Below are 15128 nucleotides of genomic sequence, written 5' to 3'. Positions count from 1 at the left end.
ATTACAGGAGTACACCAGTGTGTCTAACCAGAACCATATTTTATTATGTAAAAAATTAGAATATATTATTATAATGATATATATAATGTGATTATATTTTTACTTGCATAAACTATATGCTAAGAGAAAAGGTAAAAAGATATACATCAAAATATTTATAGTCATCATTTTCAGGTTTCAAGAACACAGTACAATAATCTTTCTTGATTATTTTCCTGTCAACCATCATCCTATATTTGATGTTTTGTTTTTAAAGGTCATGGTCAGAGCTTCATACACAGCCCAGGAAGGTGGGTTCATGCTTAGCCCTGGCTCCTCTGGTTCATCTATCGGGTTCAGTTGGCCTGTCTAATGCAGCATAGAGACAATGGCTTCGATGGCTGCCTCTCATCCCCTGAAGTTATCTCTACCACTCCCATTTCTGTCATCAGGGATAATTCTTCTGGGAGTCTTTAATTGCAGCAATATCAAAAACAGAGCCAGGCACCTCCCTGGCTTCTGCTGATCTCCCCCAGGCCTGCTAATGCAATCGCACGCTGGTGCTGTCGCCTGGCAACCAAGCTGCTTCTCTTCTCCATGCTCCTTCCTCTCTTCCCCATCACACCCCTCCTCCTCTGCTCCTGGCAGCTCCCCAGACACCCACGTACTCATGGAAGATGTTGGGAAGACTGCATGGGAGGTGCTGGCCATGAAGTCCGCGATCTGCCGCAGGGCCCAGATGTTGGAGGAGTTGTTCCCCTTCTTCATCTGCTCCTGGATGAGGCCTTCCAGCTCCTCCCTGAAAGACTGAAGCAGACCCCAAGGTGCTGGTCCTCCCAGAGTCTCTCACATGTGAGACTGAGGGCCCTTTCGCCCCAGGTACTGAATGATGAGCTCTGTCAAATACCCACTCCCAGCCCTTAGGTCAGCCAAGCAAGGATCATGCTTGGGATTCCTGGGTCCCAGAGGCAATTCCAGTGGCCCTCGGAAGTCTCCCTGGATTGCTCTGTGGGGAGCACCAAGGAGATGCTGGGAATGAACTCTGTGTTCTCTTTGCCCTGTAGGATCTTAGTGTCCTCGTATACTTAATAATAATAATAATAATAATAATAATAATAATAATAATAATAATAATAAAAATAGAAGGAAGGGCTGAAGGATCTGATGACCTCTGAGGTCACTTCCACTTCTGATACACTATCCCAAGCCTAGCTTCTTAGACAACAAGGCCATGAACTTGGCATCCTGCCCACCAGGTGGCAGCAGGAAACACTTGAGGTTGGCAATTCTACAAAATCACAGAAAGAAGCAGAATTCCTCCAGTTCATCTCCTGCAGGAGGCCCAGAAACCAGGTCTGGTGCTATCTGACTCTGCCACCCCTTATAGTCATACTCTGGGGATCTCCCCAGGAACTCCTCATGCCAATGCTCTTGGCACCTGCTACCTTCCCCATACAATTCTGCTAAGACCTCAGATCCATTCTCTCCATGCTCATCTGTGGGGTGTGAGCATTCACTGTTCTTCCCTCACCATGGTGGCATACAGACCACATAGGTGCCTGGCTCCCTGAAACCCACTTAGGACTGAGGAAGAGCTGGGCACAGGCTTCTGTGTCCATCTTGCCAAGCACCTGGAGATTCCACTCCATCCAGAAGTCCCCAACACTCAGTGTCCATGGCTGTTTCCTAAGGAGCCCCATGCTCTACTTTCCCAGACTCCTCCTTGCCTCCCTCCACTCTGCTCTTCTGCCCAGCTCAACGCCCCCCCACTTCAGTCATCCATCAGACCAGCTGTCCTCAGGCACTACCTGCCTCAAGGATGAATTCTATGGCGGTGCCTTCGCGTGGTGCCCCCTGCTGGCCACCAGGTGATGTGGATTTGTCTGTTCGTGGTTACAGTTCTCAGTAGAGAGGGGAAGGAAAACTGGAAACTGAGGCTCTGAAGGGTCACAGGACACCCGGCAGGGCTCCTGTCTGTCTCCCACTTTCTGAGCCAAACTGCCCGTACATACTCAGCTTTGGCCACATACCAGTGATCAGGGAGAGAATCAAATACACACGCGTCCTGCTTAGCGGGTCTAACTTCCTACAACCCTGGGCACCGGAAAAGGAGTGACTGATCTACTGGGTCCCCTGGAGAGTCAACCCACCTCTCCCCTCCCCTCCCCGCCTCCTTTTCCATCTCCCTGACCGGCTGCGGCTGCGTCAGACTCCACTCACCGGACTCTGCAGGATCATGGTGACGCGCTTCTTCTGCTCCATCAGGTTGAAGTCTTGGCGCAGGTCGGCCGCACGGTTGCGAAGGCGCATGTACTCAGGGTCTTCCTCCGAGAAGCGGTCAAAGTAATGCGACCCCTGCGGGAGCGGAGGGGAGGTGGCCTCGGGGACCGTCTCTTCACTCATTTTCCTGCTGGGGCTGTGATCTGCTCCTGGAACCCTATAGAAGAGATGGGGTAAGCATGATGTTAGTTCCGATTGAGACACACACACTCCCTTAAGGCAGAGGGTTGGGTTTGGTAGGCTTCACAGTGGAATGCAGCTAGTCTTGGCGGGGTGTAAGCTGCACTTAGAGGGCACGACCCTGCCAGGTGTGCTGATGGATAGGAGGCACTAATGCAGCATTGAGCCAAGTGAAAACATGGACCCAGCTTAACTGGGTACACTGGGGTTGAAGTAGATAGTTCCCGGTGGAATCATGACCTGCGAATCTTTTTGAACATTTCTATAATGCATACCCACATAGTAGAAGCTATTTACTGGGACTCAGTATTTTATCTAAAATGTAAGCCTCTTATGGGGGTGGAGTGTAGCTCAGTGGTAGGGCATTTTCTCAGTATGTGGGAGGCCTGATTAGATCCAAAGCAACACACAAAATAAATAAATGTAAATCCTTTTTATAAGCCTCCTAAAAATTATGGTGGGGCAATCCACAAAAGAACACTAAAAGATGGGAGACACTTTGCTTGGTGCTCTCCCTTCTGGGAAGGAATCACTGTTTTAGTAAAAGGTGTCTTAATGCAGAATCAGATCCTCTTTCCAAGTTTAAAAGAGGTGTGTGATTTTTATTAAAGGAAAATTTATTCTCTCCCAAACCCCACTAAGTATATGCTGAGGGCCATTGCCAAGTAGGAATAACGCATCAAAATTTTCTTGCCAGCGTACCCCATGTTGCTTAGAGGACATTCGCTGGGACATTGCATGTATGCTTTAGTAAGATGACCTTGCTCAAGGACCAGGGCAGATCCGGGTTTAGAGCTGATCAGGTTTTAGGAAGTATCCCGTCCTTAGGTTTAGGGAAGTTCCAGGTTTAAGGTGTACCCTGCGGGGGAATAGGGCGCATCCTGCTGCCTCAGGCACAACGGATCCTTGAGTTCCCATTGAGTTCTCGAGAGATTCAGAAAGTATTGGAAAAGAAAGCCTCGTGGAGTAGGTGAATTGGGCGGCAGCAGAACTTGGATTTCCCCAGAACGTGTGTAGAGGCCAGTGTGAGTTAGGGAATAAAGAATTGCTGTTTGAACCTACAAGGTGTGTGGTGGCTCGTGATCTTGTGCCCAGCCAAGACTGCGGCAGTATATATAAAGAAAAAAGAATAAATGCTATTTGAAGGGAGCCATGTTGTGCCCAGAGTCCCACATACCCTGCAGTGAGAACAGGGCAACCACTGTATTTTATCTACTCAAGCACTTTTTTAAATGCATGAATGAAGAACTAGGACGTGCCTTTTATTGCTATAATGGAGCCCTTCTGAGGAATAAGGCTACAGGTCTAGCCTTCACTTCCCAGCTGTGCAACTTTGGCTAAGCTGATCACCCTCTGTGTGTCAGCTCTACTGGCCCTTCAGTCTGGGTCAGACCATTTTAACACCACAGTGCTTTAGCCTTCTGCCCAAGGCCTGATTACCTTCTCAGCAGAAGGAGGCAAGCACCTTGACTGACCCATAGTTAGTTTTTAAACACATGTGTGAGATACAAAGAACATTAACTGGGATTAAAATCCTAGGTTCTCATCCGTAACCTCTCACTCCCTTGCTCTTCCTCCTTGTGGAGATGGAGTGTTCTCCTCTTCTCTGGGAGAACCCTCCTGGCCTCCAAGTCCTGATCTACACTTGACCTCCAGCCTTGCTCAGCAGTCCTGTGTGTCCCAGTCTTAACCTTCATTCCAGCCAGCAGCTCATTCATTTCAAAGGAAGCCGTGCTGATGGTCAGTAGGGCATATTCTTGTTGTCCCTGAGCTGCCTGTGGCCTCTCTTCCCTCTTCTGCCAGGACTCTTTACCCTCATCCCTTGCAGTGTCTCCAGGAGAGGTGGGTGGAGGATGATGCTATAAGTAAGCCCAGGGAGAAGAGTGGGAGCCCATCCCATCAACAGAGAACACCCAGATGTTTTGGTATTGTTGTTTGCATGCTTCCTTTAGGGAAAGGTGGGTAGCAAGTTCAAGGGAAAGCACATGGGCAGAGTCCCTCAAGGGCTGGATGGATGATGACCTGAGCCCTTGCCTGGAGCTGTGGTTCTCAACCTTGGTTGCACATTGGAATCACCAGGGGAATTTAAAAACTACTGATGCCAGAGATTCTACTATAATTTGTCTTGAGTGTGACCTGGACATCAGGATTTTTAAAAGCTCCCTGGGTAATTCTAATAAGCAGTCAAGGGTGAATTATTACAGGCTCTTTGTTAATGATTGTAACATGTAATGTAACATCCACTCCAGGGGCTGGTCATTTCTAGCAAGCCTGACAAGAGATGGTATAAAGGCTCATGTTTCTAAACTCATGCTATGTGTCACTTCCCAGAGCTGTCCAGGCTACTCAAACGACCACCTTGCCTCGTACAGCAGGGGTGCTCCATATGTTATCATGACACGCTTCTGCAAGGCTATCAAACTGTGACCTCTCATCTCTTTCACTAATTAGTCAGCTCCCCATGAAAGTCCTTTCACCTCCCCCCCCAGGCCGGCATCACCTTTACCAATTGTGTCAATGAGATACTTGACAAGAGATGGGGATGAGGGACTATGGTGGTGGAAGGAATCTTTTGGGCATGGCAGCCAAAAAATAAGTCTTAAGAAGAGATTTCAAAACAGATATGGCAGGTTACTAAAACAACTGTGGGTTGTACTTAGTAACATTTAAACCCAGACTCTTTCCTCTCATCTAAATGGAGAAAGAACAACCAGATGTTTCTGGTGGAATTAGCTCTGGACCAGAAGCCAGAGGCCTATAATCTTGCCCCAATTCTATCACTCATTTCCCTCTCTGGGTCTCATTTTGTCCATCACCAAATGAGGGAGTGGAGGGAATGACCTATGCAAAGAACACACATAGGCAACTGACCGTGTCGTGGGGGCCTCAAGTCAATTCTGTATGCAAAGGGCTACTTAAGGGTACTTCACCTCCGGGGTACAGTAGCACACACCTGTAATCCCAGCTGCTTGGGAGGCTGAGGCAGGAGGATTGAAAGTTCCAAGTACAGCCTCAGCAACTTAGTGAGGCCCTAACCAACTTAGTGAGACCCTGTCTCGAAACAAAAAATAAATAGGGCTGGGGATGTAGCTCAGTGGTAAAGTGTCCCTTTAGTTACTCCCCAGTAGCAAAGATAGAATATTCTACCTCCATCATGTTCCCACACAGTCTGGAGCTTGGGGTAAGAAAGAGCTGCAAGGTCAAATGTGGCAGGACTGCACTGGAGCCATGGATATGTGCAGTCACCACCAGATTGTCCTGGGCAGGCAGCACTACAGACCAGAATTCCTCTGCAGGCATCACCCAGCTTGACTCCAACACCTCTCTGCTTAGTGACTCATCATGGCAAATAATTGTCTTTGTCACTTTCAAAGCTCTGAATCTTGGAATTTATTTTATATATATATATATATATATATATATATATATGTATATATATATATATATATATATGTATATATATATATATATATATATATTTTTTTTTTTTTTTTTTTTTAAGTAACAAGCAACTTCCCAATGAGTATACCGGATGAGCATGGAGTCGCGAGCTCCCTGTGTTTCCTAGGCCTACAGGCCCACCAGCTCCAGAGCCACCTGAACCCACAGCTTCTCTGGGACTGGAATGTTTTGAGCCAGCTCTGTCTGATACTCAGTGTTCCTAGCTCAATCTTTCCACCCAGAGGAAAGGTGAATCCTACCCCCTTTCCAGGAACAGCTCCATGAGGCCATTCCCCCCTCCCTGAAGCATGAGGAACTAATAAGTATGGGGCTAAGGGAGAGGAGCCCACACCAACATGTCCTGGCCACCTTCCCTTCTTGGAGCTCAGCCCTACAGGGCTTATCCAGAGGTGGGCCCATGGGAGTGGCATAGGATGTGGATGCCCTGATTCCATCACCATGCCAACAGCCAGCTGGACAGACCCTTTGGCTTTGTGAACCAGAGGCATCCTTTTGTGCTCCCTCTTCCCCTCCCACAATGCTGTGAAGGACATCAAAATTGTGTGCATGTTGCTCAGTGGTTAAAGGCATAGACTCTGGAACAAGAACTCTCTGGGTTCAAATCTCAGCTGTGCCACTTATTACCTGTGTGATCTTAGGCTAGTTAACCTGTTATGTGCCTCGGTTTCCCAATATATAAAATGGGGATTGTAATAATTGCCCCCAAAAGATGGTTGTAAAGCTCAGCAGAGTTAATGGCCTGGTCTGTAGCAAGTGTTATTAACTCTTGGCTCTAATTTGGTGTCGCTTAGGGGCAAGAATCAGCTTTAAGAACTTGAGTAATAAGTGGCTTGTGATTCAACTCTAAACAGGTGCACACTCAATAACTATAATTATGTGGTTTTAGCACAAAGAACCAATCCAGTCTTAAGCTATGTTAACAAAAAGGAAGAACAAACATCCAGGAAAAGATCTATGTGAATACCTAGTTTTCTGATCAGACAATGGGAACATGTCAACCTGGAGCTCACAAGCTGGATGCTGAAGATAAGCAGAGGCCAGCGTTTGTGGGGCCAAGTGTGATGGAAGAAAGAAAATATCTGGTCTTTGTCCCCAGGTCCTGGCACAGAACCTCAAAATCCTTGGAATTCTTTAAATGTCCAAGAGATAGCAGAAATATCTTTTACTATTCATAATGACCACTTTTCACCCAAACCTGAGTTTATGCTAATAAGGTGACTCACCCAGGGCCCTCAGATAGTTTCAAGGGAGGTCTGACTACTCTGGAAAGACCAAGCACATGATTAGAGGGTTGGAGCTTCCACTCCACCTCACAGGCTCCCAGGAGGGAGAGGGCTGGAGCTCAGTTCCATTAAAGGGCAAATAAGTCCATCAACCATGCTTCTGTAATGAAGGCCCCTGGTTAAAAAACTAGAGATCTCTGGACCCTGAGGCTTGGGGGAGTTTCCTAGTTGGGTAAACACACTGATGTTCTGGGAGAGAGCTGTGCCCAGATTCCACATGGAGAGAGCACAAGAGATCCGTGTGTCTCTTCCATTTGCTGTTCTTGTCATAGCTCTTTTAGGACAGAACTACAATGACAAGTACAACACTTCAGGTTCTCAGAGTCATTCTAGTAAATCACTGAGCCTGAAGAAGGGTCATGGGAACCCCCAAATTTATAACCAAGTCAGTCAGAAGTGCAGGTGGCCTGGTGATCCCTCTTGTGGCTGGTGTCTGACCTGGGGACAGTCTTATTGGTGACCTCTTCCAATAACTTATGGTAGTTGATCTGTGGCCTTTTAACTGAGACATATAATACTTCAACTTAATTGAGTTGAATCTGAATTGAGTTGAATCAGTTGATGACATAACAGCACCAGGCAGCTCCCTATTCATGATTTAATCTAGTCCCCAGGACGACTCAATGAGGTACATATTGTTGTCCCAAGAAAATGAGTCACAGAAGTCCTGGATTCAGTTAGGACTATCTTTGACCCCAGATCCTCATTCTCCACTCTATCATATTATCCCCAAACATCTGTTGTGCCACCCTGTAGGAAAGGGAATTGGCTGATTTCCTTGAGTCTCAGGGGCCTAAATTAGGAAGCCAGAGTTGTTACAGAGAGACATATGTGGCAGAGAGAACTTTCTAACCACAGGAGCAGCTCAATATTGGGAACACAGGACAGCTGCCTTGTCAGGTGCTCTCTCTCCTCGAGTCCCGGTGCTGCAGAGGGTCTCCTGCCCTTGCTCAAGATGGGGTGGGGGGGGGTGGAGCTAGCAACTAGCAACCTCTAAGGTCCTACAGATTCTATAGTAGTTCTGGGGTAAGATGGTGGGCGGGGGGGGGGGGAGTTCAGGGCAACAACCTGAGTGTCTAGAAGCTTGTGCTCATTCTATGAACCCAAGTGTAAAGTGGCGTCACCTGTAAAAGCCACCAGCTACTTACTGGGAAGCTGGACCAAGCCTATCCAAGGCTCTCTCCTCTCAGTGCTGGGTCTTCACCCCCTGCTCCACTCTCTGGGGTGCCAGCCACATCTACACAGCCTCAGGCATCCAGGTGGAAACTGGAAACACAAATACAGCAAACATCAGTGTCTCATCTTGCCACCGTGTGACACAACCCAATTTATTTTATGGACTGCTGAGAAACTCTTCAAAATGAACTTGAAATTCATTTCATTTTAAAAACAAAATACATCTATAAAAAGAAAACATTTGTATTTTTACAACTGGGATTAAATTATAAAGAGGTGAACTGGCAAAACCCTTTGCTGGGTGCTGGCTGGAGAGGTCTCAGAACAAGGAAGTTGCTCCAAATGGTCAGGGAGCGCAATGTGGGGGTTCCTGCAAGGAGCCCAGGGGTTGGCAGACACCCAGGCTGGAAGGGATAAGACCCCTTCCTGAGACCCCCACAACACCTCACTAACAGATGGTAGTGTGAATGATTTTCCGAAGTAGTCCAAGAGGCAGAAATATCCTGAAAAATATTACACCCCAGGAAAGTGAGAGAGCCTGAGACCCATACAGGCCATGAAATGGTGGATTCAAAACAACTTCACCCAGAATTTCAGGAGAAGAACTAATACCTGGATAACAGGTCCTAAAGCATTCCTGAAAGAGGAATGTAAAGTTGTTAATATCTAACAACAATGGGCAAGCTGCCACTCCAAAAATCCTGGGCATTGAGTTCTTCAAAAGATTAATCATACACACACACACACACACACACACACACACACACACACAAGTGTGTGTGTGTGTGTGTGTGTGTGTGTGTGTGTGTGTGTGTGTCTGTGGTGCTGGGGATTGAACCCAGGGCTTTGTGCATGCAAGACAAGCACTCTACCAACTGACCTATATCCCCACACCAAAATTTTTAAAACCCACACATGCAGGGCCTTGTACTCTCAACTACTTGGGAGGCTAAGGCAGGAGGATCACAAAGTTCAAGTCCAGCCTGAGCAACTTAGTGAGACCCTGTCTCAAAATAAAAAAGAGCTTGGGATGAGGCCCAGTGGTCGAGCGCCCTGGGTTGAATCCCCAGTACTACAAAAACAAAACAATGCACAAGTGATAGTTTTCCATTTTCCTGTGAGAGCCCTATTAAGACCTCTGGGATGGTCTCACCCAAGGCTGGCAGCATCCCTGACTGCCCCCTCAACCTCCTGCCCATGGCTCTGGCTCAGTTTATCTCCAGCCCTTAACCTGATGCTGTCCCATATATAATCATTCAGAAAGACGTGTCTCACCAATGAGAGACAAGGAGGGTGGACCCAAGAGTATGACCTGTCTGTGGGAGTCCAGGACAGTGGCATGCCACTGAGGTATAGTCTGCTTCTTGACTCAGCCAAGGGGCCCTAGGGCTCAGTGTTTCAGTGCCTGGGGGGTCCCTAAAAGCAGTCCAGATGTCCACCTTCTAGTTAGGGCACTGGTGGTTGCTTTCAAAAGCAAGGCTTATAGCTCAGTATGCCCAGTGCCAGCTGGTGTCCTCCTTCCAGTGGTTTTATTTCTATCTAGAACAGAGTCACAACCCCTTGATGCTACATCTTTCCAGTGCCCACCAAGATGGGAGCCCTGCCTTCCAGGACAACTCAGCCTGGGGTTGCTGGCACACTCCCACTGCCCTCCCTAAAGACCAATCCAGGCAAGTTGTCTTACTCCAAGTATCAGCTCCCCCACTTCCCAGTAGCCCCTGGCATAGAGGTCTGAGGCTGTCCTATGACTACAACTCAACTGGCTAAGATTTGAACTATCAGAGTCTGAGTTCTATCTCATGTGCAAAAACAGAATTAACCCTTTTCCCCAGAAGTAATGTGAACCACTCATATAAGAAGGCAGACATCTGTCCCCCAGATGAACAAAATAATTCCCATCCCAGTCTCCACTGATGTTCAACTCTATATGAGCCCCATTCTTTGGGTTATTCTGTTATCCTGATTAAAAGGAAGATGGCCCTGAGAGGTACTGGAAGCAAATGCATCATCTGCAAACCATTAATCTGTGGCAACAAAACTGTCAAGTCCGACTGCAGAGTCAGACTGAGGTGGGCCAGGACAGGCACCAAAACAGAAAGTTTGATGAGGGCAAGGGAAGAGAAAGAGACCTGGTACCTCCATCTCTCCATCCTTTCAATGGTCCCTGGCCTATGGTTTTTCCTCTTTCCTGTCCAATATCCAATCAATTGCCAGAATCACTGGTCTAAAATGGCAAATCTGGTCCACACTTGCCACTGCCCTGCTAAAACCCCACCCCCTTCACTAGGGGCAATATTCTTGTGACCACCCACCCCTTTCTTAAATTCTTGAACCTCCAGCCAAAACTTTGTTGGATTCTATTTTTAAAATGACAGCTATTCTTTTCACCTTTTCTAAATATAAAATTTTAATTCTGAATTTCATTTTCCAATCAAATGTATAGTCCATGTTAAAAATTTAAACTCATTGACCTCCAACCAGGGAGTTACACTTTTATCTCTCTGTCCATTCCCACCTCCACCCCATCTCCTTAAGGATGGCCACCTGCAGGATGAGTTACCATCTCTTATCTGCCTCCTGCTCTCTGCCTGTCCCACTCCAGGGGTGATTCACAGGACCCTGAGGTACCAGACAGATTCTTTGTCGGCACTGGTTTCTGTCAGAGGCACCCTTTTGTCTGCCCCCCTCCTTTGGCTAGGCTCTGGTGTCCTCTCTCCGGGAGCCTCCCTCAGGCTGTCACATTACTGTTACCTCTTCCATTCCACTTGCAAGTGGACAGCAAATATCTATTACCCTGAGCTCCAAGCAGGCAAGGGCCTATGTCACAAGCATTTTTCTGTCCCCCATGTTGTGTTGTCACAGGGCCTGGTGCGAGATGGGTGCTGAATAAATATTAGTAGAACTCAAACAAATGCAACTCGTGGGACTTTGGGAAGTTAGGCCAGCTTAACAAAGCAGCAGTGCCCGGCCTTGGGGTCCTCAAAGCGAGGAAGGCCTGAGGGACACCTGCAGTACAGAGTGAGGGGAAGAACACTCAGCCACCAGTTTCAGGGTAAGGTGAAGGTATTAACAGGCATGCGTGGCAAGTGCCCTAGGGCCTAAATCACTTCCTCCCAAGCACAGTGCTCTTTTGATATAGAACCTGATGGCTGGGCCCCTCCAGCCACTATGCTCTTCTGTTTTGAAGCAGGATCCCAGCAACTGCTTGCAGCTAACAAGAACGACTCAGTGTGATGCTGGACAGGAAGGTAACCTCACATACCACACAGATGCACCGCAATCCTCCTGGCTCTCCCAAGTTCGGCCTCTTCCCTCCAGTACCTGTCCCGTTCAGGATCCTCCACTCTTCACATGGGAGCCCTAGAACTCCCCCTCGGAGTCACCAGTTCGCATCCTCACACTGACCCCCCTTCAGAAAGACCCTCCTTGGGATCCACCCTGATAGCAGGGAAGTGGGGGTGGGTAGGAAACATGCTTCCTGTCACACAGCGTTTTCTTCCCTATCTCACAAGACTAAGTATGTGTCCCCACTGAGGTATGAAATCACATTTCTACAGATTGCTCCTTATGGCTGTAAAAAAGAACAGGAGTTCTGTGGGGGGAATAAGAGACGCCCAAGCTGCCTGACTTTTTGCTAAAACCTGCTTCAGCTCTGTGCATCCCAAGGAGTGGAGGGTGACTGTCTCCTGCCACTTCACTGGCTGTGGGTCTCCAGACCAACAGAACTTGGCACCCTGAGCCCAAAGAAGAAAGACACCACAAGATGACATCTCCAGCTGCCCACCACTGTCACAAGCACAACCACCCTTGGCACTGCCAGCCTCTGAAAGCCCAGGCCCCAGTGCCATAGACCAGCTCCCAGAAGGACAGCACAGCATTTGCAGCAAGCTTAAGGCTCAGGGTCAGAACACAAACTCACCAATCCATGAGTAAGATCCCCAACATGGAACAGGAGCCCTTCATGGCTATACTGCTGATGTTTGGCAGAAAAAAAATGGGGGCAGTTGAAATAGGGACTGGACCACACCCTGCCTGGTGTGTTCAGATAAAGAAGGAGCTCAGGCCTCTGTGGCAGGATCAAGGAGGATGCTTATCACCATCTTTTCATACTCTTCTTGAATTTTCCAAAGTTTCAAATTGGATATTAATCACTGATCACTTAGGACAAAAGTAATTTTGTGTGGGTGTGGGATACCAGGGATTGAACTCAGGGCCACTCACAAATGGGGCACTCAACCACAGAGCCACATCCCCAGCCCTATTTTGTATTTTTATTTAGAGACAGGGTCTCACTGATTTGCTTAGCACCTCGCTGTGCTGAGGCTGGCTTTGAACTTGTGATCCTCCTGCCTCAGCCTCCTGAGCCACTGGGATTAGAGGTATGCACCACTATGCCTGGCAGAACAAAGGTAATTTGAAAGAAGAAAAGGTGGAAGGAGAGAGGCAGAAAAGTCTTTCTATGTCTAGAGAGAAACCCCATCAACTGGAAGAATCCTTTAACCCTCAACTGCCCCAGAAGTTCTTATTTGTGGTCATCCCTGCTGCCACGTTTTCCAATAAAGGCCAGTGCATTTTTTTTAAGAGAGAGAGAGAGAGAGAGAGAGAGAGAGGAGAGAGAATTTTTTAATATTTATTTTTCAGTTTCCAATGGACACAACATCTTTATTTTATTTTATGTGGTGCTGAGGATCGAACCCAGCGCCCCTGCGCATGCCAGGTGAGCGCATTACCGCTTGAGCCACATCCCCAGCCCAACCAGTGCATTTTTAAAACCTTCCTCAAAGGACCTCACACCTAGTGGTTGATAGACAGGTTTTTACATTCTCCTACTACTCTGTTGTGGAAGGAGTGGACCAAGATCTCCTTCTTACAAACATGGAGTCAGATCCACTCCCTCTCACACAGCAGTTATTTGTGGAATATCTATTGATGCCCGGGAGTAAGCAAGAACTGGAATTGAATAGGAGAGGGAAGATACCTGAAAGAAATGAGACATGATTCCGGCCTGCTGGAGACCCACAGTCATGTTTGTTATTTATGAATTCAAATGAAACATAATAGATACATATGCAAATATATGCAGATATGCAGCCAACCGTCCAGGTCAGCACAATACAGGGCATTAAAATGCATGTCAATATTGACCTGAAACACATTGTGTTTAATGTTTGTTGGGACAGGACACTGGAAACTTTGGGTCCACATTTTTTTTATTGATTGTTCAAAACATTACAGAGCTCATGATATATCATCTTTCATACATTTGACTCAATTGGGTTTTGAACTCCCATTTTTACCCCAATTACAGATTGCAGAATCACATCTGTTACACACTCACATTTTCACATAATGGCATATTAGTGACTGTTGTATTCTGCTACCATTCCTATCCCCTACTATCCCCCCTCCCCTCCCCTCCCCTCCCATCTTCCCTCTCTACCTCCTCTGCTGTTGTTCAATTCTCTCCCCCCCTTTTTTTCCCTCCCCCTTGCCCCTCACAACCTCTTATAATTTTGTGTATCATTGAAGGTCTCCTACCATTTCCAGATGCTTTCCCTTCTCTCTCCCTTTCTCTCCCCCCATTCGTCTTTGTTTACTGTTAGTCTTTTCCTCATGCTCTTCCTTCCTGTTCTGTTCTTAGTTGCTCTCTTTATATCAAAGAAGACATTTGGCATTTGTTTTTAGGGCTTGGCTAGCTTCACTTAGCATAATCTGCTCTAATGCCATCCATTTCCCTGCAAATTCCATGATTTTGTCATTTCTTAGTGCTGCATACTACTCCATTGTGTATAGATGCCACATTTTTTTTATCCATTCATCTATTGAAGGGCATCTAGGTTGGTTCCACTGTCTAGCTATTGTGAATTGTGCCGCTATAATCATTGATGTGGCCGTATCCCTATAGTGCGCTCTTTTAAGGTCCTCAGGGAATAGTCCGAAAAGGGCAATAGCTGGGTCAAATGGTAGATCCATTCCTAGCTTTCCCAGGAATCTCCATACTGCTTTCCAAATTGGCCTCACCAATTTGCAGTCCCACCAGCAGTGTACAAGTGTACCCTTTTCCCCACATCCTCGCCAACACTTATTGTTGTTTGACTTCATAGTGGCTGCCAATCTTACTGGAGTGAGATGGTATCTTAGGGTGGTTTTGATTTGCATTTCTCTGACTGCTAGAGATGGTGAGCATTTTTTCATTTACTTGTTGATTGATTGTATGTCCTCCTCTGAGAAGTGTCTGTTCAGGTCCTTGGCCCATTTGTTGATTGGGTTATTTGTTATCTTATTGTTTAATTTTTTGAGTTCTTTGTATATTCTGGATATTAGGGCTCTATCTGAGGTGTGAGGGGTAAAAATTTGTTCCCAGGATGTAGGCTCTCTATTTACCTCTTTTATTGTTTCTCTTGTTGAGAAAAAACTTTTTAGTTTAAGTAAGTCCCATTTGTTGATTCTTGTTATTAACTCTTAGGCTATGGGCGTCCTATTAAGGAATTTGGAGCCCGACCCCACAATATGTAGATCGGAGCCAACTTTTTCTTCTATCAGACGCAGTGTCTCTGATTTGATATCTAGCTCTTTGATCCATTTTGAGTTAACTTTTGTGCATGGCGAGAGAAAGGGATTCAGTTTCATTTTGTTGCATATGGATTTCCAATTTTCCCAGCACCATTTGTTGAAGATGCTATCCTTCCTCCATTGCATGTTTTTAGCCCCTTTATCAAATATAAGATAGTTGTAACTTTGTGGATTAGTCTCTGTGTCCTCTATTCT

At 46.7% G+C, this 15128-nt stretch overlaps 1 protein-coding gene across 1 annotated transcript in view; it reads right to left on the bottom strand.

Moving 5' to 3' along the window:
* Positions 1-15128, bottom strand: part of ADD2 (adducin 2) — a 126485-nt gene that overhangs the window by 37612 nt on the left and 73745 nt on the right. Inside the window, exons 2-4 of the mRNA XM_081264954.1 lie at positions 8333-8450; positions 2200-2416; positions 648-786 (exon numbers count right to left, since the gene is read on the bottom strand). Coding sequence (XP_081121080.1) covers positions 648-786; positions 2200-2382 — 322 coding nt within the window. The 5' untranslated portion in view covers positions 2383-2416; positions 8333-8450. The remainder of the gene's footprint in view (positions 1-647; positions 787-2199; positions 2417-8332; positions 8451-15128) is intronic.

This window comes from Spermophilus citellus (genome assembly GCF_964194105.1).
Source record: "Spermophilus citellus genome assembly, chromosome: 13".
Classification (NCBI taxonomy): Eukaryota; Metazoa; Chordata; class Mammalia; order Rodentia; family Sciuridae; genus Spermophilus; species Spermophilus citellus.
The sequence above is the reverse complement of the archived record's forward strand: the minus strand, read 5'-3'. Positions and strand labels throughout refer to the sequence as shown.